General features: G+C 40.4%; 1 protein-coding gene across 4 annotated transcripts in view; it reads left to right on the top strand.

Annotated features, from left to right (window-relative positions):
* Positions 1–26882, top strand: part of MPP7 (MAGUK p55 scaffold protein 7) — a 337776-nt gene that overhangs the window by 222714 nt on the left and 88180 nt on the right. For all 4 annotated transcript variants that reach the window (XR_013635439.1, XM_073334350.2, XM_078851842.1 and 1 more), the window contains 2 exons: positions 15898–16029; positions 26004–26085. Coding sequence is in view for 3 of the 4 variants with exons in the window: in XM_073334350.2 (XP_073190451.1) it covers positions 15898–16029; positions 26004–26085 (214 nt within the window). In the remaining variant the exon portion in view is untranslated. The remainder of the gene's footprint in view (positions 1–15897; positions 16030–26003; positions 26086–26882) is intronic.

Raw genomic sequence — 26882 nt, 5'->3', positions numbered from 1 at the left:
TATACTGAGTGCTGAATTACATGCATTTAACGATGGTATTCATATAGCACATAAATGGTTGGCAACATTAAGAAAATATTTGGCAGTTTAGGAGGAGAAACATCATGCAGTGTAAAATCACATCTTGATCAAGTAGCGATTCTGCTCATCTCATGAAAATGGAAAAACATAGTAATTTTACGGAGACATGACTATCCAAGTAAACAGATATTAATTAAATTGTCCTTTCTGTCAGTGATACTTAATGGTCTCCTTTTCATTCTGTTTGTGATTACCCTTTTCTTCAGCAGTCTCCTGTCTCACACCCAGAAGGCCATATCCTATAGCTCCCATCTTTCCTCGCCATTTCCCCCTTTTCCAGATCACTGGAATATATATTTAACACTAGTCCAGACCAGAACTTTGACCATTTTTTCCTGCTTTTTTTCTGTCTCTTGTCAGTTGCTAATCCCATATCATTGCTGTCTTTCTCACCCCATGACTACTTAGTTTTCCATAATCGTATGACTGGAAGGGACTTAGAGAGACCATCTAGTTCAGTCCCCTGCACTTGTGGCAGGACTAAGTATTACCTAGATCATCCCTGACAGGTGTTTGTCTCACCTGCTCTTAAAAATCTCCAATGATGGAGGCTCCACAACCTCCTTCGGCAATTTATTCCAGTGCTTAACCACCCTGACAGTTTGAAAATTTTTCCTAATGTCCAACCTAAAGCTTGCTTGCTGCAATTTAAGCCCATTGCTTCTTGTCCTATCCTCAGAGGTTAAGAAGAAGAATTTTTCTTCCTCCTCCTTGTAACAACCTTTTACATACTTGAAAACTGTTATCATGTCCCCTCTCAGTCTTCCCTTTTCCAGACTAAACAAACCCAATTTTTTCAATCTTTCCTTATAGGTCATGTTTTCTAGACCTTTAACCATTTTTGTTGCTCTTCTCTGGACTCTCTCCAATTTGTCCACATCCTTCCTGAAATGTGGCACCCAGAACTGGACACAATACTCCAGTTGAGGCCTAATCAGTGCGGAGTAGAGCAGCAGAATTACTTGTCTTGCTTACAACACTCCTGCTAATACCTTTATGTGCGGGGTTTGTCATAAGCTTTTTGAAAGTCCATATAAATCATGTCAACTGTTTCTCTTGTGTCCACTCTTTTGTTGACATGCTCAAAGAATTTTTATAAGAGAAGCAGGATTTTCCTTTAAATATACTGGTTTGTCCCTATCATAACTATGCTCATTTTGGTAGTTTATAATTTATTTTTACTTACCATTGCAGTCATTTTACCTGGTCCAACTTACTGGTTTGTAAATCTCAAGATCATGCCCAGTGTCTTTTTTTAAAGATGGGTTCACATTTGCTACCCTCCAATTCCTGGAATAGTAGGACTCCAAGAACTCAAATGTTATTAGTTGGGCATCTCTGGGATACATTCAAAACAACCTGTGTGGCTTCTCTCCAACTGCACTTCATGTGTGTGTTTGGGGGAAAAGAGGATCCTAATGATTTTTGGGAGGGAATAAGTTCAGACTCGGCTCAGCTCCTCCAATGGCTTTTATTTTGTGTCCTCAAGCCTCATAGTTTGACTTAGTCAATATGGAGGCTGAATGGAATCTGTAGGACATTTTCCTCTTTCAGAGAGACATGCTGTCTTAAGGGCATGCAACCTTTGCTTCTTATTTTTCTATAATATTTTCTTATCTTTTTCAGATTCAGTCTTCAAGAGATTTAGGTCAGAGAACAAAAGATATATGCTATCTCTACAAAGACACTTATTTTTCGTCAGGAGGTAGCCATCACTTCATTCTACCTCTGTTTCTTCAAAAAAGGAGCTGATGAAGGATTGCCCAAATATTAGAAGGATGATCATTTGTTCAGAACATCGTTTCCAGCATACAGCTCATCTGTTTGTGCTCTGGGAAGATACTTAAGGAGAGGGAGGGGATTAAACTGTCAAGAACACTTTGGCTACATGAGTCAGGTTATGAATTTAAGAGGCATACTGGTCTGAAATTCTTCATTGTTGGTTTAAAATCAGGGCTTACTCTGCCATAATAGCCATATGTGAGCAGAAAAGGCAGAGGCCACAATTGAGGAAAAATCATAGGGCTGCCATCTGGAAGAATATTAACACCTATACCAGATGGCATGGACTGGCTGTAAGTTTCTATGGACAGTGAGAATAGTTAGACTTTGGAAGTGTCTCCTGGGGTTCCAAGCAATGAGCAAGAGGAAGTGGGAGCCTGAAGACGTGAAAAGTCTAACCTTCTATTGGCTGTTACTGCCTGAGTAACAGCTACAGGTAAACCCATCAGTTCAGATTGGTGGATCTGAAACTACATTTTCAGGCAAGGAAATTACCCTTTTGTGAAAGGAAGTCCATATATTCAGGAATAAAAATCCACCATGGTTAAGAGGAAAAAGTAATATATACTTAATATTGACCTAAATGACATGTTACTATGCCAAGAACATTAATATACTATAGATATTAAGAATACAGAACCACATGTACAGTATGGATTTTAAATATTTTTATACAATTGAGTAGCATAGTAGTGATTCATCTTTTTTCTTGATTTCATTGTTTGTTTCTGCTGTTTTGCTGTGTTGGTCTTGGCTCTTCAGCCTAATTGATTGCTTCAGCTACTAAGCTTGATTATTCTAGTCAGTGTTTGCTGATTTGCCTGTTTATTTGTTGCTTGGACTTAATGATATTCTGCTATTACTCCCTCTTGGGGGTCTCATAATTTCTCCTGTGTCAGTCTCCTTTCTCTAAGTCTTTCTTCCTCTTCTTCTGCAATCTTTTTCTTCCTGTCCCTTTTTACCCTCCTCTTGCTGCTGCTCATCTCACCACCTCCACTTCTCTCTCTCCACCTTTTCTCATTCCCATATGCTGTCAAATACACATCTGATGTTCACTTCCTCCTCACTTTCAGTAGTATTTGTGCCAACTTCATCTGTCTCATTTCCTGCACCTTTCCTTGTCACCATCTCCACTTCCTCCCTTTCAGACCATATGTCCATCCCTGCCTTTCCATTCCATCATCTTCTCTCTCTAGAATACTTTCAACATCTCAAAGAAGATTACTGTCATCCACTGCTTTTTCTTTTCCTACCTCCTTTTCCTGGCACTCTCAGAAATCTGGATTCCTCCCTTTGATACGGCTTATACAGCTGCTCTTTTTGTCTCCCATCTCATCCAAATGTAATTACATTCACAAAAGAATGGTGTTGCCAGCACCCAGTGCCAGAGGCGAGCAACAGCAGGGGGTTCGCTGCCCAGTATGTGTCACCCAATAATCACAACGGGGTGGAGAAGCAGAAAAGTTTATTTGAAGCTTCAAAGAAGGTACAGGGAGATTAGAATCTCAAATCCTGCACACAGAGCAGGAAGTTACACAGGCTTTTATACATCCTTTCTTCAGCATACTTATCTAATAGCAAGCTGCCCTAAGTAGCCATATAGCCAGCCAATCCAGTTACCAGCTAGTTCCCTTGTTCTCTGTACCGTCTGTTAAACCATACATAAAGCTGCTTTATTCAGCATTGTTCTTCCATATCTGCCCTGTTTGGCCTTGTTTAGTTTCAGGCAATCTGACTCTGCAACATATTGTTGCAGATCCTCAGCATAACTGCTGTGCGTGCCGCTGGGCGGGGGGGCCAAGGACACTTGGGGCCTAGTGTGCATAACTGCTGCGAGTGCCTCCAGGCGGGGGGGGGGGGGCCCAAGGATACTTGGGCCTAGTGCGAGGGGGCTTCATCAACACTCGTGGTCTTCCATCCCCTCAAGTTACCTAGTGGCCATGCCCAGTGTCCCCAACAATGGGGTGGAGGAAAAATAGTGGGTGGGGGGAAATTGGGCTTCTCTTCAGATCTTGTTGCTTCCTGCCATAGCTGAGTTAAGGCACATGCATTATTGGCCTGCATCTAGGACACCAGTTCCTTGCATCATGTGATTACAGTGGAATTCTCTGCTTTCATTGTTAAAATGGTGTAATGTACCTGCTGGGTACATATTGTGTAAACTCCCAATGCTACATCTATCTGTCGGCGGGTTCCACAATACCTCCAGCATAGGAAAGAGAAGTACAACCAGATATTAGAGGGAGTCTGGCTCACGAGGGAGCCAGAGACTGTGAGTGAGCAGGAGCTTTGGAGCTGGATGTAGAGGGTAGGCTGGATATCTGGTAGCTTGAGATCTGGAAGCATAGAGCTATGACTGGAAGGGCTTGAGCGCAGGGCCAGTATGCACTGTTGCTAGAAGGGGGCAGCAGCAACTGCAGCAGATAACCAGGAGTGGCTTACAAATGGGGGGATTGTAAAGATGGGCTTGAATGAGAGTACAGGTGATGTTCAAAAGGACTGAACTCTGGTTGGGTGATCTTCAGGCCAGTGTATGATTGCCACCAGGAGCGGGTGGTCTGGAGTGAGTATCCTTTGCACTGGGCCTGAGGAGCCCAACGTTTATGCCCTTGTACAGGACTGCCTGTAGAGAGTACAGTAGGAACTGTTGAGTTTATCATCTCTTCTGTGTTGTAACTAAAACAAGTCTGCCTACCGTGTTTGCAGCTTATTTCTGGGAGACCTAGTAAAGAAATCTTCTCTGTTATTTGAAGTATCAGTGATCTAAGGAATCCGCTTAGGGTTAGAGATTGAAGAGCCTATAGCATTTGCTTCTCAGGATGTGGTATAACCTATTATGCTACTAGAAGCTGGCATACCACAACTCTCACTGTGACACCCTGCCGAGGGGTTGGTTACAGTACGTTTGTAGCCCTTAAGTTTAGAAAGGTATACTTGAAAATGTGACCCAAGTATAATAGAGGCATTGATGTCTGTCTGAGTCTGCAGACAGGGTGAAACAATAGCTCTGAGAAATGTGAACTTGTCCATTCACCTTAAGGAAGTGATTCTACATCCAGCAGTAGTGGGGAGCCATGTCAATACTACCACATGAGAGGACTGTATATCAAGAGGAATAGAGCACAGCATTCATGGCTCACCTGCCAAAGAAGGTACACCTAAGTACCGGGGGACCCCCTGCACCCATCTCTGCCTCTCTAGAAAATGGAGCCCCAGACTGCTACCACACTCTGGGAGGAGATGGGGACTCCTTGACACTTCCACGCCAAGAAGGGGGTGGGCCTATGTCATTGTTGGCCTAAGGCCCTATACTGCTTTAATCTAAACCTTCTTCCTATGTTTCTTTCTGGCTCTTTTCTCATCTCCCTCACCATGTAGTTGTAATCTGTTCTGTCCTGACCATCATCCTCTGAGTTCTGACTTCCAAATCTTTCCCTCTTTACCTATACCTCCATCTCCCTTTTTACTTCACCTCTTAACTCAGTTGTGTTATGTACTCTTTTTTGAATTCTTCTCCAGCTCCATCCTGAATCCCTGCTTATTTGACTTCCTTTCTCTTTACTCCACCAAAACTGTTCTCAAGTTTTCTAATGACCTTTCCTGACCAGATCTCTGGGCCTGTACTCCATCATCATTTTCCTCAACCTCTCTTCAGTTTTTGGTTTGTGAGACTCTGTCCTCTCCTGATTCTCCTTCTCTCCCTTTGATTGCTCCTTCAGTGGCTCTCTTGGTAGGTTCATCTCATTGCCAGTCTCATAAGTCTTCGGTTTTTTCATTTTCTTTTTCCCTTTAGAGCCCCTCTCTGGATGACCTCATCGACTCAGTTTTAACTTTATGCAAATATGTCACAAGTCTGTCCAAACTTAAGGAGTTTCCTTCCATCCAACCCTGTATTTTGTCTTATCTCCCTGATCTCTCCTGCTGGATATCTTGGCACCAGTGAAAGATTAACATGGTAAAAACTCTGTAGAGTTATGTAGAGGCAGCCAAAATTGTCATCCAGGCTTTAATTATGTCTAATTTTAATTATTGTAATATTGCAAATTAGATGGCTATTTTTGTTTTTGTTGAGGCTTTTGTTTGTTCTTATATTTAGCTCTTAATATTTTCCAGAATGCTCTAGTGTAGTGAACTACACTGCTAAACATTTCCTCAGTGTAAAGTTAAATTTGAATTTTAAATTGAGGAATATTTTTGATTAAGGGGAAAAAGATAAAAACTGATATTAGAAGGCACTGAATTCATAAGGCAGCAATGAGTTTTTTAGGTTTTCTTATTCCAAGTGCCAGTCATAAATTCTGAATTGTAAAATGATCATTGTCAGCTTTAATATAAAAAGCACTGCACTAGTTACCAGAGAATTTTTTAAAGTACTCATTTCCAGCTCGATCATGTCTAAGAATTTAGCTGAACAATATTTATATTTAGTTAGTGTAGGAATTTGAATCATACCTTCTTTTGAGTTCTAAATATGGACCATGTTTACATGAGTGAATCATAAGCATAAAACTTAGCTACAACAAAATCTTTTTGCCAGAGGTGCCTAGGCGTACATGATCTTGATTTTAGACTCTGTGCATGACTCTGAAGAGTTGTGTAAAAAGTTCTCAGAATTTTCACAGCTTCCTATGATGGATAAGAACATCAGAGTATACTATTATCTTTCAGTTCTTTTTAAAATGTTGTAAAAAGTAAAACTCAATGTGGTCAGTTTGCATGAGGTAGATCTTTCCTAGGGATTTTGTTCATATTGGTTTCCCTTAATTGATATGACCTTTTGGCACTTACATTAGTGTGCTTTTAAAGAAGTCCCAAACTTTTATGTCATGTTCAGTACATCCGTTTTTATAATGCTTTCTTGTGATGAGTATATTTTTAAATTAAATAGAAGAACAAACAGAAAAGTTGTTGCAGAAATGTTTCTGTATTCTTTATATGTTACTTTTCTCATATATATTTTAAACTATGAAAAAGTTCTCTGGAGGAGATATTCTACATAGTGCTTCCCCCCCCTCTTTTTTTTTTTTTAAAGACCTTGCGTACTAGTAGTTGATAGTGTTTTTTCTAGGTTTACATTTATCTTTCTTTCCTCTCTTCTTTGAGAAATTAGTGGATTTGTAGGTTGTTGAATAACTGAAGTAAAGACAAAATAACTTTAAACTGCACTTCTGGATATCAGAAATTGTCCTTGCCAATGACATTTTTGATGATAAAAGATGTTTTTCACTCAGAGCTACTGAAACCTATGTTCTATATAAAAACATTGGACATTGCAATCTTACTAAAGTTCTTTAAAATACGGTTACGTCTACAGTGATAACATTTCTTTCTGTCAAATGCTTGGTATTTATCTAACACTCAAGATGAACACATTAATCAAGAGCAAGAAGGCACAAGTATGTTATGCTGCTTCTCAGAGAAGTTGTTAAAGAAGCTTCTATCATACCACATCAGATTTGTTTTTCATGTATTGCATATTCAGTGTAACATGATTTTTCTATTTGTCTTTTGTCATTGTGTTTTATAAAATTAATGAATCTTAATCAAAACCACTAAGTTATAACTCTTTGCAGCAGATATAGTCTTCCGCTGTGCTCATATTGTTGAGGAACTAGCACAACAGCTGTTTACTATCACATCCACCTGAAAAAATCCCAAAGTATCAAGCCATAATCAGAGATAGCTAACAGGAGCTGAGAATGTGGTGTGGACTCTCCACTTTGAGGCAGCAGGACTTGGTGAATGGTGCATTTGGTCTGTGTGTGAGTTCTGCATACCTGGGTCCTGTAGGTGGGCTGTTGACTCCTCAGTATGCAGCTGAAACAGGTCTGCTTGTTGGTGTCTTGGTAAGAGCTGTGTGGCTCTGATCCTTTGATTTTTGATCATTCTCACTGTTTGCTCTGAATGTTTAATTGCTCCCTGCTGGTGAGGGATGGACTGAGTTAAACAGGGAGACTTGGCATAAAAAGTCACTTGGTAGGCAAACTTGAGAACCATGAACAGAAGCAGCTGAAAGGGTAGTTTGAGATGGTATGCTAATGCGACAGTGCCCCCTCTGGTGAGATTGAGCACTACACAGAGTCTGCTCGATCTGGTGGGGCAGTCAGTTAGCTCCTCTTGCCTGAGACCCTGTGTGAGTCCATTCTGGGCTATAAAGGGTGTTAGTCTTTGTCCCACTGGGGTGTGCCGGTTTCTCTGTATACTTGGTGGGGTTAGCTGGTCCTTAGGGAATCTAGAAACCCCTTTGGTTCTTAGGTTTCTGAGGGAATCAGTAGGGGTCTCAGGTCCACCCACCCCAATGTATTCTGGCCCAGGGCCCTAAAATCAGACAGGCAGAATCAAGCCTCAACAACGACTCCTGATGTGCCTTGAGCACTTTCCTACTTCTGTTGGCTCTGTAGGCTTCTTCAGAATGTAGAGCCGGTCATCCCTTCTCTCAGGTGTTGTCTTTGGGTGGTTTCTCACCAGCTTGCTGGTAGGACTTTCCTTCTCCAGCGTGCTTGCTCCTCTGGCAGCCATCTCACCCCTCTTCTTTTCAGCTCTTTTATTCTTCCAGCTGCTGTGAAAATGCTAGTCAGTGCTGGCTGGTGATTACAGCATTAACTCCTTGGTTGCTTTGTCAGCATGGGGTCTATGCAGGGATGTTAGTTTTGTAGGGAGTTGAAAGAGAGGGAGTGTGAGAGTCCTTCCTACCAGATATAGCTCTATGTTCAGTTCCACAAGGCCAGCAATGGAACAGTGGTTGTGATCTGCAACAGATGTTCCATGTTCTCTTTCCAGCCTGAAGGGACTTCCTGTGTACAGAGTGCAAGTTGGTGGCAGTACTGGAAGAAAATATTCTTAGATTAGCAGGGCAACTGGAGACACTATGTAGAATTGGAGAAGTTGAAGAGTTCCTGGACAACCTGGTTGGGAAACATCAATACCCTAGACTGACGGAAAAATAGAGCTGCTATCCACCAAGGAACCAGAGAGAGCAAATCAGACACAAGGCTTGGCAACTAATAACTACCAGAGGCAAGGGGATGAGGTGTCATTCTACACTTCTGGAGGTAGATGAGAATAGGCAAGCTCTGGCCACCAGAAAGAAGAGGACCAGGAAGAATTCAACAGCAGTAGAAGTTTCCAATCAATAATAGGTCCTCAAAATGGAAATAGTGGAAGATATCTCTCAAGATCCATCAGGATCTTGAATGGAACAGTGAGTTGTACGGGGAACACCTGTGGATGGCTGCTTGACCTGTAAGAAAATCAACCTTGCCTACAAAGACATCTCAAACAATCCAAGGCAGACAGAGGAGCTTTGTTGGGGATTTTGTACAAAGAAGAATTGAAATACCATTCTTTAGAGGACAGGTGGACAGCAGGACGGTGTGTTGTCTTCCCAGAGTCAAGACACAAGATGTCACACTAAGATTGGATAGGCTTCTGAAGTTGATGGGCAAGGATCCACTGGTGATAGTTCATATTGGCACTAATGACACTGTGTCACAGGACATCTCACAGGTAATACACATCTTCAGGGAACACAGGAGTGCAGAAGAAGAATGTCCAAGTGATTGTCTCAGAGCACTCATTTAGCACTTTTGATAGCATTCACAGGATCAGCCTATGGCACATTCAGCGGGCATATGGAATTCCTTTTCCTATAATCAGCATCATGAAAAGCTTCTATTTCAACTTTACATGGAGTGTTGTTCAGAGTGAGCTCAGTTTTGAAGTCAGAACAGGAGTATGTCAGGGGTGTGTCATATCTGCAATCCTCTTCAACTTTGCCTTCGACTGGGTAATGCAGCGTACAAGAGAAGACATGCCAAGAGGCATTAAATAGACATACTTCTCATCCCTTGAAGACTTGGACTTCGCAGATGATGTCACTCTCCTATCACATACCCGACACCATAGACAAGAAAAAACAACTTGACTCAACACATTCAACCAGCAAATTGGACTGAAAATCAACCGCAATAAGACAGATATCATGACCTTTAATATCGCCTCACCAGTACGGATAGAGGATTATGTTCTCACCAATGTAGAAACATTCACATACTTGGGCAGCACCATTAGCCAGGGTGGTGGAACAAGACAGGACATCCAGAACAAAATCAATAAAGTCAGGAACATTGTCAGGAGCTTAAATACAGTCTGGAAATCATCAAAATACAACACCAAAACCAAACTTAAGATTTATCAGAGCTGTGTACTTTCAACATTGTTATAGTGCAGAATGCTGGGGAATGAGAAAGTCTGACATGTCAAAACTGTCTTCATTCCATACAACCTGCCTCAGAAAAATCCTGTGTATCTTTTGGCCGAGAACAATCTCAAACCAAGATCTATTGACACAGTGTAGCCAAAAGGATCTGAACACCATCATTGCCAGGAGGTGTTGGAGATGGATCGGTCATGTGCTTTGGATGGAAACTGATTTCATCACCAGAGTAGCAATAAGATGGACACCTGAAGGCAAGTGAAAATGGGGCCATCCAAAAACAATATGGCGAAGAGCTGTGGAAGCCGAGCTGAAAAACCTGGGGCAAAGCTGGGGAACAATTGAAAGACTTGCCAGAAACAGACAGGAGTGGAGGAGCTTTGTCACTCCGTTAACCGCCAGAGGCGTAATAGGAACATGACTATGATGACGACTCATTTAGTACAAAATTAAGAAGCTGAAAATAAAATTAATCAAGGGACATAAAGAGGAGAAATTATTTAATTGACTGCACACCAGTGTTAGCATGGGTAACAAATGAGGAATTGAAATTCGTGAGCATAAATTTGATATATTTGTTACTGAAACCTGGTGGGATGATTCACGTGATTGGAGATTTAAATCAATGGTTATAACTTATTTAGGCTTATGCTCAAATAAATTTGTTTGTCTCTAAGGTGCCACAAGTACTCCTTTTCTTTTTGCGGATACAGACTAACATGGCTGCTACTCTGAAACTTATTTAGGATGGATCAACTGGGCAAAAGGAGATGGAGAATGGCACTTTTGATAAATCCAGCATTAATTGTTTCTGAGTCACTGATAGCTTAGAAGAAAATTATCTTGGATGCTCAATGTCTTAACAGATAAAGCACAAGATGGGTTATTAAGTGGTTTCTGTTACAGGCCACCAAATCACACAATGTAACAGGATGAGTGGCTCCTTAAGCACCCATCTATAATGTGTAGGAAAACAAAATGTGTAATAACAGGGGACTTAAATTTGAGTGACATGACGGAACGTCTTACGCTGTTAGTACTAAAACATCCATGGAATTCCTAAATAGTAGAGAGAACAATTTCCTAACAAAAATTTGCATCCAACATGGGGGAATTCTATATTGGACCTCGTCATCTTGATCGAGGAACTGATGACACAACTAAACATTAGTGGTAGCTTAGGTACAAGTGAGCATGACTTTGATAATAATGACTCTAAATCAGAATCTAGGAATTGTGGCAAATTAATAAAGGAAGCAAAGGGACACAAAGAGAAATTTATGGCCAACTGAATTAAGGGCAGTAAGAAGGACTTTAAGTATATTAGGAACAAGAACAACAAAAATCCTGTTGCTGTATTGGTTCATTACTAGATAGAAATGGTAAAATTGTCAATAATAATGTAGAAAAGGCAAATGTGTTCAATTAATATTTCTGTTCTGTATTTGGGGGGGGAGCAGATGATGATGTCATATAACACTCCATTTCACTAGTAAGAGTTCTTTATCAATCAAGTCCCATATCAGCTGTTCCATTATCTTGCCTGCAATTGATGTCAGACTGACAGGCCTATAAGTACCTGGGTCATTTCATTTACCCTTTTAAAATATTGACACAAAATTAGCTTTCTTTCAGTTTTCTGGAACTTTACTGGTATTCCAAGATTTACTGAAAATCAACATTAATGGTCCAGCAAGCTCCTGAGCCTGTTTTTTTAAGAACTCTTAGGAAAATCCTTATTGTCCTTACCTCTAATGGCCAAAGATTTTTCCTTCTAGATTGTGGCAGAGCTCCTACCTTGTCTCAGTGGGTCCCACGCTTCCTGGTGGATTATGCTAGCCTCAGAGGTTCACTGTGACCCTCTACATAGCCCTTCTCCCTCTAGAGGCAAGGGTCACAGCCTATTGAGCCCATTTCATCATAAGCCAGCAAGGAGGTCAGTGAGAGAACTCCCACAGTCTCTGTTGTCCCTGTGGGCTTATTCCAGAACAGTTTAGCCTCCTGTCCTGACAGGGGCCTGTCTTCCCCTCCCAGGAGGTAGTGGCGGTTTGAGGGGGAACCTGGGCCCGCCCTCTATTCCGGGTTCTAGCTCAGGGACCCTAATGGCAGCAGTTGTTGACAGCCGACCTTTCACTTCCAGAGTTGCTACATTTCCCTGGGCCACTTCCCCACAGCTCTCCCGCTTCTCTCTCTCAACGCTTTCTTCACCCTTACCTTAGGGCTCTCTTTCCAGTGGCTTGAGGATTACCACTCATTACCCAGCCCTTCAGCCACACTTCTCTCCCCTGGCTCTCTTCAGCCTGACTGGAGTGAGCCCTTTTATAGTATCAGAGGGGCCTTAATTAGAGTCAGGTTTACACATTAGCTTAACAGCCTCACCTGACTCTTTGCAGGTTAATTGGAGTCAGGTGTTCTCATTAGCCTAATGGCTTCAACTGACTCTTTGCAGGCTAATTGGAGTCATGTGTCCATTCTAGCATGGAGCAGCCCCTGCTCTGGTCAGTCAGAGAACAGAAAACTGCTTATCCAGTGGCTAGTATATCTGCCTTCGACTGCTGTGCTGTACCCAACTTCCCTGGGTCTATCATAATATTCATCTAGGAACAAAGAAAGTAGGGTATACTTACAGGATGGGGGGCTCTATCCTGGTAAGCAGTAACTTTGGAAAAGATTTGGGGGATGTAGTAGGTAATCAGTTGAAGACAAGCTCTCAGTTTGACACTGTGGCCAAAAGAGCTCATGCTTTTGGATGCATAAACGTTAATTTCATGTAGGAATGGAGCAGTTACTTTACCTTTGTATTTGTTACTGGTGCGATCTGTGCTGGAATACTGTCTCTAGTTCTGGTATCCACAATTCAAGATGGATGCTGATAAATTGGAGAGAGTTCAGAGAAGAGCCACAAAAATTATTAAAGGAATAGAAAACATTCCCTTTAGTGATAGATTCAAGGAGCTAGATCTATTTGGATTAAAAAGAGAAGATTATTGGGTTACTTAAGCACAGTTTATAAGTAGCTACATGGGGAACAAATTTAGTCTAGCAGAGAAAGGTATAACAAGATCTCATGGCTGGAAATTGAAGCTAGACAAATTCAGACCGGAAATGAGGCATACATTTTTAACAATGAGATTAACTGTTGGAACAATTTACCAAGGGTTGTGGTGGATTCTCCATCACTGGCAATTTTTGAATTAAGATTGGATTTTTTTTTATAAGATCTTCTCTAGTTCAAAAGGAATTATTTTGGGAGAGTTTGTGGCCTATGTTATACAGGAAGTTAGTTTAAGATGATTACAGTGGTTCTGTCTGGCCTTGATATGAAGCTATATATCTATGATTTGTTTAAAAAAAATGGAATCCATGTAATCACTGACAAAACACAGCTTGAAGTCTGTGTAGATTATAAACAAGAAGGAGGTAATTACATACTTTGTCTAACATTACCCATGTCCCATTAAATTACCAGAGAATTGGTATCAGACAAATTCAGTAGTTTTCTTTTATCGTTTTACAAGTTATGGAATTCCTAATTAACCCTTTCCTAAATTTAAGTTCCCTTCACTTTGTCTTCAGATTGTCACATATTGGCTGAATTCAATATTAGAGTCATTGAGCAGATGTTTTCAGGTAACTATCCACAGTGTGCAGCAGCAGTCAAAAAAGCTAACACTGTTAAGAACCATTAGGAAAGAGAGAGATAATAAGACAGTAAATATCATAATGCCACTATATAAATCTATTGTAGTTCACCCTTTGTATGCTGCGTGCAGTCTTTGTTGCCCTATCTAAAATATTAAAATTAGAAAAGGTGTAGAAAAGGGCAAGAAAAATGATTAAGGGTATGGAACAACTTCGATGTGAGGAGGGAGTAAAAAGACTGGGACTGTTCAGCTTGGAAAAGAGATGAGTAAGAGTAATATGATAGAAATCTATATAATCATGAATAGTGTGGAGAAGGTGAATAAGGAATCCGTTCACATGACACACAAACCAGCGGTCACCCAATGAAATCAGGAGGTGGCAGGTTTGAAACTAAATAAGGAAGTACATCACACAACATACAATCAACCTATGAAACTTGTTGCTGGGGGATGTTGTAAAGGCCAAAAGTATAACTGGGTTTAAAAAAAAATTAGACACGGTCTTGGAGGATAGGTCCAGACATGGTTAATAGGCAAGATAGTTAGGGATACATCCCATAATCTGGATGTCCTTAAACCTCTGACTTCCAGATGCTGGGGCTGGATGACAGGGGATAAATTGCTCGATAATTGCCCTGTTGTATTAATTTCCTCTGAAGCATCCTGTCAGAGGACAGGATACTGGGCTCGATGGACCATCAGTCTGACCCAGTATGGCCATTCTTATGTGCCCATAAAATGCCATTCTCCTCAATTAGGACTCAGTGCAAAATTTCAACTTTATAATCCTAATAATTTCAGCACTAGTGTGGTTTAATTTTTAAAATTGTAGGATTTTTTAAAATGGTTGGGAATATGTATTATTTTCAGGCTACTCGTTCTTAAAAACAGTTCACCTTTTTTGGCTGAAACTTTGCAAAAAAAAAAGTTATATTTGGCCACAAAAATGTTAGGCCAAAATATGAAACACTCAGAAATGTATAAGCAACTGAAAATAGAGACTTATAGTAAAATAATAATAATAAAAAATTAGACAGCCATAGTTGTTGCTGTTGTTCCAGCTATAATGTATAGGTTTAACTGGAAAATTAAGTGACATGTACTGATACATCTTAAGGGTTTGGTTTATTCATGTATGTTTTCCAATTTCAATGAGGAATTTTGTGAGAAAGTGATTTATGCTGTTGGAACTGGAATGAAAGGAGCGGAAGAACCAGGAGCAAAGAAACTGCTAACATCTGACTCCCTGTTAGAAGGATAGTTCTGTAGCAGTTATCACCACACCATTTGACACTCCAGAAGAAAGGGCAGAAGTTAGTTATCTTGCTTGTCTGACTATGGCGTTACCTATTGCAGGGGTGGCCAACCTGAGCCTGAGAAGGAGCCAGAATTTACCAATGTACATTGCCAAAGGGCCATTGTAATACGTCAGCAGCCCCCCATAAGGTCTTCCACTCCCCCCCCCCGAACCCCACTCTCAGCGCCTCCCACCCTCTGGCAGCCCCGCCAATCAGTGCCTCCCCCTCCCTCCCCACACCTTCTGATCAGCTGTTTTGTGGTGTGCAGGAGCCTCTGGGAGGGAGGGGGGAGGAGCGAGGGCACAGCAGGCTCAGAAGAGGGAATGGGAAGGGGTGGAGTGCTGGCAGAGCCTGTGGCAGAGCCGGGGTTTGAGCAGTGAGCATCTCCTGGCACACTGGAAAATTGGCGCCTGTAACTCCAGCCCTGGAGTCGGTGCCTATACAAGGAGCCGCATATTAACTTCTGAGCCACAGGTTGGCCACCCCTGCCCTTTTGTGTTTAAGAACTTCCATGTGACAGTGATACACCTGAATTTATATCAGAAGAAACAATAATTTTCCTTCAACACTTTTTTTCTCCAGACTACAACTTTTGTAATTTTGGAATAATAGTACTAAGTGCTCAGCATCCTAACTTATGTTTAAAACACCCTTTCTTCACCCACAATTTGTAGCTATGTGCATTGTGGATCTTAACAATAGTTATTTTATTGGGTTGGTTTATTATTGTTTAACAAACTATTAAAATGGCATAAACAAATAGCAGGCACTATACAGAAATTGTTATGACACTGCAGCACTCAGATTATGAATTGTTTCCTTTTTTATTTTATAGGCTTTTCAGACTAATATTTATGTTGACCATTGACATTTTCAGGCTATGCTTTCTGTACATGATACTGTTGCTCAGAAGAACTATGATCCAGTATTGCCTCCCATCCCTGATGATATTGATGAGGAGGAAGACTCAGTAAAAATAATCAGACTTGTCAAAAACAGGGAACCACTGGTAAGTTATCTTTCCTTTTGTTGCTTTCTTTAATAGTTATGAAAATGATTAAGATGGCTAGCATTACCTGGAAATATGAGTAAATAATCATTTCAAGTTTTTCTAGAATGCTGAGTAATGCACTTGTGAATTCCACCTTCACTTTACTGACGTAATTCAAATGGGTGAGCTTCTTGTTGATATTCTTACTTCACGGTTGTTTTAACACCACCTGCAGGCCACTGAAATTAATGAAATATTCATTTTTAATCTTGAACCTAAACTATGAGCTTGTTCTGAAGAGCAAAGATGATAGGGAATCCCCAGTGAAATGTAGATGTTTGTCACAAATTGTTCTTGTTAGCATTAATATTGAGAATGTGACCTTTTGGTATATTGAAAAGGAGCATGAGACACACATTTGTAAATACCTTGAATTGAAGTCTGGGCAAATGTAAGTTGTGTGTTGTTGTAGTTTGGATTAAAACACCAGAAAATTGATAGCTTCATGGGAATATCTGGAAGAATGAAATTAAACCAAGTATGTATTACAGGAATATTAAATTGTTGTACTGATTTGCTGTAGACAGTCATGTTATGTAATATATAGCTAATTACCCTCCTCCCCCCGCTAACTTGCAAATTCTTTGTTTTGGGTTATGCTAAAGGTTTGTTTAATGGAAAGAAATCTTGAAGAAATATCTGTAAAAGTTACTTTTAAAGAGCTGCAATTCTGTACCCAGGATGGTGGAGAGAGAGTGATGTCTGTGTTAGATATACAGTGGTAGCTTGTCTCAGCTGATATCTCAGTAATGCCCTCAGTCTTGACAGATCTCTGGCGTCAGTCAACAAGAAACCAATTTTAGTATTGACTGACTCTGGGGGCCCATAGGTACAGTTAAAAGTTTGACCATATGGAAACATTTTACTTGGTATTAACATTCTAAATCTTTTTTCCAACTATTTAAATCACATGCCTATTTACAAAGCTTTTCATTTTTTTATCACATGAATTCCTTCTGTTAGAGAAGAAACTTACATTAGGACTTAGTGTCAGGAATAGTCAAGAAGAGAAATTGTATCTACTTCTAATTCTGAGAGGTGTGAAAAATTAAGTATGCCATATAAAATTCAAATTAAATAACTTGTTTTTAGTATTAATTGAAAACATCATTGACCTGTCTGAGTCTATATCAATAGCTTTGTGTCACACAAGCTTAAAAATATAAAATCTCAACATTTGTACCATTTTCATAAAGTTTAACCTTTTAAAACACGTTCAAATTGCTTTGGGGCCAGATTTAACATGTAGCAGGTTTTAGTGATCAGTAATAAATATGGTCTGAAAAATTGTGATTTTATGTTATGCTTATTCATGTAAGTTGCTGTTTTTATAAAAAGTATCAACTTTGAAAAAGTAATGCTGGAAGGGAGATGCCTGGAAACGTGTGTGAAATGTTTATCAAGTACAGTGTATTTTTCAGGAGCAATTTTTATGCATGCCTATCATTATGGAGAAAGGGAATACACTGACCAGACATTGCAAAGTGCCAGTGTTCCTTACTGTCTTAGAATTTAGGATTGTTAATGTTGGATTTGTGTAAACAAACACACAGCAACGAAAAGGTGATTGACTTGTGCTAGATAGGATTAACAGGTAGTAACAAGCATGACCAGTGAAAGAAACTAGTTTTTTGAAGCTGTGTGGAAATTTAACATTTAAAAGGGACAAATAGGCATTAATATACTCTTATCTAAAGCAAAGGTTACATTAAAAAATATGGGCCACATTAAAAATGTGGTTAATCGGAGTATTCATTTTCATACATTGCCGGATTGCTATACACCTTTATTTAACAGGCAAAGCATGCAAAATAAATCTGAAGTCTCTGACCTTCTTTACTCTTAACCTATATTACAGGCCAAACTTGTTTTGATTTGTTGTTAATCCTTGAAAAATAAGGGCTTATTTTGTTAATATTCTGGAACCAGCAGTATCCAGCAGATGAATGGATGGAGTAGTACTGCTCATCTCTATGAAACCAAGTGACATAAAAGTAAACAAAAAAGGGTCTGGCTCCTGGAGAAGTTGCATTAATGTTTCAGTCCATTTGCATTTGCTGTACCTTTAACCACATTCTCAATCTCTGATCTCTATATGGTTTCCAAACTCCTTATTTCCCTTTTAAAAAATATTTTAAATTGAACTATGCTATTACACCTATATATGTCCCGTTTTGGCTAACTCTCTCCTTTGGCTAGCAACACTAAAAACATTTTCCAGACTCCCAAGATGCAACCTTAATTGTCTTTGCTTTTTAAAGCACAGTATGAGATGCTGCATTGCATGTGCCACTGAAAATACTGGGGCTCAACAATTCATAAGAATATATGCTCTTGCCAGATTATACACACCACCTGGATTAGGCAGGTCTTGCAGTAACATGAGAGAAGCTTCTTTTTTAGTATTTCAGCAAAATCAGAAGTACTCATACGTTTAAAAACAAATTAATTGATATTTGAGGATATTTTTAAAAACTATAATGGGCAAGGTTTGGAGACAAGTAGGAGAAACCCTTGTTTTTCAAACCACTTTGCCTTTTTATAATGTGTAGTACATGGGCTAGCCTTGAAGGCCAGTCACAAGACTCAACTAGTGCTCTATAGTGGCTGCATGCTCACTTGGGCCTTGTCTTCCTTACGAATAAAAGATATATTCGTATCGATCATAACATATAGGGAAATGAAGACATACACAGGGATAGATTTAAACAGAAGGCTGCAAATATATTAACGCTGAGGTGGGACACTATTCCCCCTGCCTACCCTATCTCTCTCCTATCAGCCATTTAAGTGGGTCCAGTGCCAGGTTAGAGGGCTTCCACCATATAACCCATATCTCAGGGTATGCTCTTTTCAGCCTGCCCCCAGGACTCAGTTCACTTTTCTGAATAATCTCATTCTCCACCCACAAAGGAAGTAGAGGGTACCATAAGGGGACAATGACCTACAAAGGTCCAGAGTGACCTAGACAAATTAGAGGATTGGGCCAAAATAAATCTGATGAGGTTCAACAAAGACAAGTGCAGAGTCTTGCACTTAGGATGGAAGAATCCCATGTACTGCTATGGGCTAGGGGCCGACTGGTTAAGGGGCAGTTCTGCAGAAAAGGACCTGGCGATTACAGTGGACAAGAAGCTGGATATGAGTCAACAGTGTGCCCTTGTTGCCAAGAAGGCTAAAGGCATATTGGGCTACATTAGCAGAAGCATTGTCAGCAGATCGAGAGAAGTGATTGTTCCCCTCTATTCAGCACTGGTGAGGCCACATCTGGAGTATTGCGTCAAGATTTGGGCCCCACACTACAGAAAGGATGTGAACAAATTGGAGAGAGGCCGGCGGAAGGCAAGGAAAGTGATTAGGGGGCTGGGGCACGTGACTTATGAGGAGAGGCTGAGGGAACTGGGCTTATTTAGTCTGCAGAAGAGAAGAGTGAGGGGGGATTTGATAGCACCCTTAACTACCTGAAGGGGGGTTCCAAAGAGGATGGAGCTAATATGTTCTCAGTGGTGGCAGATGATAGAACAAGGAGCAATGATCTCAAGTTGCAGTGGGGGAGGTCTAGGTTGGATATTAGGAAAAACTATTTCACTAAGTGAAGTACTGGAATGGGTTACCTAGGGAGGTGGTGGAATCTCCATGCTTAGAGGTTTTAAGGCCCAGTTTGACAAAGCCCTGACTGGGATTATTTAGTTGGGGTTGTTCCTGCTTTGAGCAGGGGATTAGACTAGATAACCTCCTGAGGTCTCTTCCGATCCTAATCTGCTATGATTCAAAATATTTGTCCCTTCTTCAATAAGTACAGTGAAATCCCAGGTCTCTTTTACCTTTGGGAGCTGGCCCTTTGGCTTTTGTCCTTAATGGATGCTGACCGCAAGTTGTGATGAACTAAACATTACTACAAATGCCAAACAGTAATTTCTCTTATTTAACCCAGCTGTGCTGCATGATGCTGTGAGGAAGGCCAAATCTCCCCTACCTCCCGCCCCCCCAAACAAACAAACAAAAAACCACCAAGCTTCCAAGTACTTGGCTCCAATCGGAAAAATTCCTTCCTGACCCCAAAACAGGCAGTTGGTTAGACCCGCAACATTCTAAAACAGCAATTATACTAAAACTACAGGGAGGAAGGGTGGAGCAGCTAACAAGAGCAAGAGGCTCCAAAAAGCCTGGGCATAGGCTTAAATTAATGGGGGTGGGGAGAGCAAGGGGCTGGTCAATGGAAGTTGAAGAGTCTCTGGAGAAAATACAGCCCACCTCTACATTCCAAGGCATACACCTTCCTCCTCTGGAGTTGTACATCACCCTGCAGTTCTGATCAAGTTTTATACCTAATGGGGTGGTTGGGCGTTTCTTGTCTTCGCTGGGGTTTTACTTCAAGTTAGCTTACTTGAGTTAGAAACACACCATTTTTTTCATAGCAAAGACAAGGTGTTGGTGGTATTAGTTGCACAGAACATATTACGCCCATTCTTCTTCAGCAAACAGGCTTTCCATTGCTTCCAGGGTCAATTCTAAGTGTTGTCCTTGGTCTTTAAGCTAAGGTTCCTGGCTACCTGATCACCTCTTTCCCCACATGCTAGTTGTAGTGATTTTAACAATCCTTAGATTTAAACATCATAGGAAAAATAGCTAGGCATTCTCAGAAGAAGGCCTTGGGTTATGACTTTCAGATTCCATCCTGGTTTAATGGAACTCAGCTTTTCGACTTCTAGAGTAAGAGTTTCAGAGTAGCAGCCATGTTAGTCTGTATTCGCAAAAAGAAAAGGAGTACTTGTGGCACCGTATAGACTAACAAATTTATTTGAGCATAAGCTTTCGTGAGCTACAGCTCACTTAATCGGATGCATTCAGTTTTCCACTGAATGCATCCAATGAAGTGAGCTGTAGCTCACGAAAGCTTATGCTCAAGTAAATTTGTTAGTCTCTAAGGTGCCACAAGTACTCCTTTTCTTTTTAGAGTAAGAGTGTAAAACCTCCTCCTTTTTTATCTTTTTGCATGAGGGGTGGCAGCCTGTGTGCTGTGTGGATAGTTGTATCGGAGAAGTCTTGTATTTTTATTTGACTTAAGAACACTTTACTAGATATATAAATAAGCATAATCTCACAATTGAGAAAGAAGGCTGTGTTGGTTAAATTGGTTCCACAATTCAAGAAGAAAGCTGATAAATTGGAGAGGGTTCAAAGAGCCACAAGAATGATTAAAGGGTAGAAAACCTTTTTTAGTGATAGATTCAAGGGGCTCAATCTATTTAGCTTAACAAAGAGAAGGGTAAGGAGTGGCTTGATAACAGTCTATAAGTATCTATGTGGGGAACAAATATTTAATAATGGGCTCTTCAGTCTAGCAGAGAAAGGTATAACAAGATCCAACGGCTAAAAGTTGAAGTTAGACAAATTGAGACTGGACATGAGGTATATATTTTTAACAATGAAAGTAATGAACCATTGGAACAATTTATTTTGGTTCATGGTGGATTCTCCATCATTGGCAATTTTTAAATCAAGATTGGATATTTTTTTTTAAAGATATGATCCAGTTCAAAAGGAATTACTTTGGGAGAGTTTTTGGCTTCTTTTATGCAGGTGGTCAGACTAGATGATCCCAATGATCCCTTCTGACCTTGGAGTCTATGAATCTATTGAGAAAAGCACTTCACCATTGATTTAATTTTATGGTGGATTGTTCAGGAAGAATGTTTATTACTTAAACCTTGATGTCGCAGAGTGGCTGGCCTCTGAATGAAGTAGGTTCAGCTTCCCTGTGACAAAACAGGTGCTGTCAGTTTGGCAGATTAAAAGGACAGGGCAGCATCTGGCCTACAAAGGATCAGGGCACCTGGGTGTGGGAGGAAGACCCAGTAAGTCAGAGCAGACTGGTTCAGCCAGGGGCAGATGAGAGCTGCCAGAGACTTGGAGGAGTGGAGGAAGGTCCCAGAAGGAAGCAGAAGGTATTTCTTGGGAGACGGCTGAAGGCAAGAAGAGCAGTGAAAGGCATTTGTTGGCTAGTGTCTCCAAGCCAGATGGCCACGGCCAGAGGACTGGAGAGGGCTGAAGGCAGAAGGAGACGCAGAGGGGTTGCCTGCAGGCTCTAAGCCGGAGAGTCCAAATCAAGGGACGGAGAGGGCTGAAGGCAGGGGAGCAGTAGAGGAGCTTACCCTCTGACATCTTCCAAGCCGAAGAGCTATACTCCAAAGAAACTGTAAGAGGGCCAGGGGGAGTGAAGGAAGCTCCCCAACAGAGGCCGTGGGAGGATTCCTGCTCAGGTAAAGTAAGGTTGCACTCCATTTGCAAGGGCTGGGGTGGCTGTCCTGGTACAAGGACAGAGGAGGACTGTCAGAGGGTCTGGCTGTGGTCAAAGTCACCATTGTGTCATATGTGGGGCATCCAGAGACGAGATAGCTTAAGTTTTAATTACTGCTTGCACTGCAGTGAAAAATGGGCTGCATGTTTGGAGACTTATGTTCTGGATCATTTGCACAAGGTTTTTTAATAATTTGGTCCCAAGGAAGGATAGTATTGAGACTTTCTTGCCTGAAAGTTATTGGGTAACCTGAGAGGGGAAACTGAGGCAGGCATGCCTGTCATGCAGCAGCCTGCCACAGGACGGCACGCCACATGGGACTGCCCTGTGACACCTGGTTAGTGTCCAATTATTGTAAGTAAGCTTCAGACTAACATCTGTTACTGTGGTGCCAGAGTTTAGGATTGAGATAGAGTAGATGTATTAATGTAGCAGTGGATGTGATTTTTCCACAAGCACGAGCTCAAGTCAGCTGACACAGTGGATGGGATTCTGAGTGGCTCATGGGGCTTCAACTACAGGGCTATATAAACTGATAAAATGAGTAGTATTTGCTTCCTGTATAAAAAATACTCACTTAAAACTTTGGCTAGAATAATTGCAGTAAAATCCTCGTAATTTTTCTAACTCCCAGTCATATTTTCATCTGAAATTAAATCGTAATAAAGAACTCAAGTAAATGTCATAGCAATATAATTATATTATAAAAATATAAAAGCAGATTTTTAGCAAATTACAGAAAGAATGCACTGCTTAGAGATAGGATTTCATACAAATAAATATAAAATGTAATATTGTGTGCAATACACAGATCCAGAATTTTACTACAGAGTGGTGGCTACTGTCAGAATTTCTACCAAAGAGACTCTGAACATGTGGTGGTGATTAGTTTTCTAGGGAATTTTCTTTTTCACAGCAAATATAGCCTGTGTGTAATAAACAAATACAAATCAATCTCCCACTTGGCATTTGAAATATTGTGTTTATTTTAGATTTGAGTTTTTAGAGGTAAGTTTTACTCACAACCATTAAAAATGTTAAACACGTACAAATCATTTGACACCTATTACTTATGTGTACATTTTCCCACCTTTGTGCTCCTGAAGTACTTCACATTTGAAACAGTGATGCACGTGTTACTCTGCTTTATTTTCTTGATGACAAACTAAGAAAGGCAGAAAGAAAAGAAAAATCTCTATCTATCTATCTATCTATCATAAACAACTTACTCTGACCTCAACTGTAACTCTTCTTTGATAAGATCACACTAAGCAGTTGATACTGATGCACATTTCAGAATCTGAGATTTTGAGTGAGAAGTGAAAATAAATAAATGCGGATTCACTAATGAAAAAGGTAGAATGTTTTCTGGAAGAGTGACCGTTAGATTCCTGGACAGTTATAACATTGATTGATCAGCAGCAATATTGCAAATAATGGAAGGGTGCATTGACCAAGTCAACATTAGACAGTTAATACTGTGAAAAGTTGAAAATGTCTGCCAACAGTTTTTCTTTCCAGTGTTTGTTAGTGTTCAAATAACCTCTTCCAAAAAATGTTTAACACTTGTAAAAACTGCCAGTTCAGTTAGCCATGCTGCCTGAAGTCGTATCCACAGAATAGGGTCAACAAGTGTTAAAAATTGGGACACGGAGTCACAAATCCACCCAATTTAGGTGTAATCAAGTTTGGCTTTTATTTATACAATTTCAGACAGAATTATTGTCACCTATAGTGTTTGGATATACGTGTATGCCAGGCAAATAACAGACCAGACAGAATTGGTCAGGCCCAAGTTACTGCATTCTGGGGCACCGGGAAGTTCTTCCACCTTCCATGATAATTGTTGCCTTCTCTGATCCCTTGGTCTGGTCCTTCAGTCTCATTCTTCAGTTTCTGGTCTGGTGTTTCTTCAGTTTGGGGCCATGTTCACTTTGGTCTTTAACGGGTTTCTACATTGCAGATTACTTAGTCTTTATCCATTTGGCTTTTAGCACATAAGCCCTTTGGATTTTAGGTAACCCACACATTGCACATGCACAAGCTTCAATTGCTCAACTTCTGTATTTTTCCAGCTGGTTTTGCAGTTTCTGGGTCATGTTGTTATGTGTCATCCTGCCCTGGGTCTTCCCAGAAAAAAAGGCGGGTGGTATTTATTATTAAATGTTTGTGTATCTTGTACTTACATCTTCCAGCGCAACATGTTACCTTTATTCTGTCAGCAGTAATGTTTTAAACACATCAGCAATTTTATGTAAAAGAAGAATTGGCAAAACCACGTTTATGCCACCGAAATCTTGGCCTAAGTGTTACCTCATCAGTACCATTCACTATGCATAATTACAAATAATTAAAAATATAGCTATTGGAAGCTTTTCATCTTACCATTAACAATTCTTCATTTTATATTTCAATGTTATACATCAATATATGTTGTTCTGTGCTGTCCTTAATCTATTAGAAAGGGGAGGGGAGTTATGGAAAACATAATTCTTTAATGTCAACATTTCTTATTTTCTTTAAACATGGGTTTTTCATTCAAAATTCAGTTTTGAATGAGACGTGAGACATTTTCTGTATATGTCATAACTGTTTTCACAGTTAAGAAATAGGTACAAGAACTAAATAAATTGAGACACCTCTCATACACCTGAAATTTTCTAAAGAATTTTCTTTGCTATGATCCACTTTGTTTTTTCACAAAGGATTCTTTAAGAATCTTTGTTTCTTGGATGATTCTTAAAGACTCCTTTGTGAAAAAACAAAGTAGCCGCTTGTGTGTGTGTGTTTTGTTTTAAAGGCATAAATGTTAGCTAAAGATGCGCAAAAAACATTTTGTGTGTTTGGCAACATGGCCTCTTTCTATGCAAGAACTTTACTATATATATATTGTTTTTCAATTTTTAGCAGTACACAAGTGTAAGTCTAGAGGCTGACTATACAAATAGTATAGCCCTGTACACTTAGGGGAAATATTAAAGTCCAAAATTATATTGTTTTCATGTTTCCCTCAGATGCATAATAAGGATATGTCTACATTGCCGTAAAACACCTGCAGCTGGCCTGTGTCAGATGGCTTGGGCCGTGGGGCTATCAAATTTCAGCATAGATATTTGGGTTTAGGCTGAACACTGAGCTCTGGGACCTGCTCCCATCACAGGGTCCCAGAGCCCAGGCTCCAGCCTAAGTCTGAATGTCTACACTGCAATTTTATAGCCCCGCAGTCGAAGCCCCACGAGCCCAAGTCAGCTGACATAGGCCAGCAACAGGTGTTTTACTGCAGTGTAGGCATGTCCTGAGTACAAATATCACACCTGTACAAAATGGATGGGTTATTGCTAGCCTCCTGAAAAGAATTGAACAAGTGACCGATTGTATAAGATAGAACAAGAGACAGATATCTATCAACCTGATACAAACAACAAAAATATGTATGTAATATTCATTAATTTCTTATATTTCATGTCATAACATTTTTATGAACAGGTGCCATTTCTATTTTTGGACTACAGTATACATCATTACAGCTTGCAGTTTTACATTTTAAATGTTTTCTAGTCCAGTGCATTTAAATCATGCTAAGACTTACCAAAATCTTTCTTTTCTTTTTTTTTTTTTTTCTTCCCCAAAGGGGGCTACTATTAAAAGGGATGAACATACTGGTGCGATTGTAGTGGCTAGAATAATGCGAGGAGGAGCTGCAGACAGAAGTGGTAAGAGAGGTCTTTTTTGGCACTAACCATTCAAATTATTAAACTAAGAAAAGGGTGTGTGTCCGTCCGTCCGTACTGCAAAGATAACTGGGAGTTGGGCCATCTTCTAGGGTGGTATTTCAGAGCTGGTGATGGTATTTCCTGTTGAATGAAATGTGGAAATGATTTAGTGTTTTTGAGTTATTAAATGAAAAAGCACAATAAGTTTTATCAATTATTGTTTGTTACTTGGCAGATTTGTGCTTAGAAATGCTGATACTTGCAAAGATTGGTTTAGTTCAGATAAGAATTCAAGGATTTGTTAGAACAGTTTTTCTTTGTAGATTTCTCATACTTTCTGTTTCTGGATGGATCATAAATAGCGCAATAGTAGTTGCGCTCTCTGTATTATCTTCATACTGAAAATAGGAAGTGAAGTGTGCAAAAATTTTAAAATGGTCTGCGTTCTTTACAACGGTTGGGTTCAATTCTTATTTTCTACAAACCAGTATGCCCACCTGTTGTATAGACACTTAATGCAGAAAGTAACTTTATCTTAGATCAGTGGTCCCCAAATTGTGGGGCATGCCCTCCCTGTGGGAGCATGTTTGGAGAGGTGCGCAGTGGGGCCTGGGCTTGCCCCCATGGGGGCAAGGAAGGAATGCCACACTTCCAGCCTCACTTCTTCCCCAGCCTTGCTCCTCCCCCAGCCCTGCTGCTTGGGCCAGCCCTCATAGGGAGCATGTTTCCAGCCCCGCTCCACCCCCAGACCAGCTCTGCCCCAAACCTGTTCACCCCTAGTCCTGCTCCATCTCCAG

The sequence above is a fragment of the Lepidochelys kempii genome, chromosome 2 (assembly GCF_965140285.1).
Source record: "Lepidochelys kempii isolate rLepKem1 chromosome 2, rLepKem1.hap1, whole genome shotgun sequence".
Taxonomy (NCBI): domain Eukaryota; kingdom Metazoa; phylum Chordata; order Testudines; family Cheloniidae; genus Lepidochelys; species Lepidochelys kempii.
This window is presented reverse-complemented; position numbering and strand designations above follow the sequence as displayed.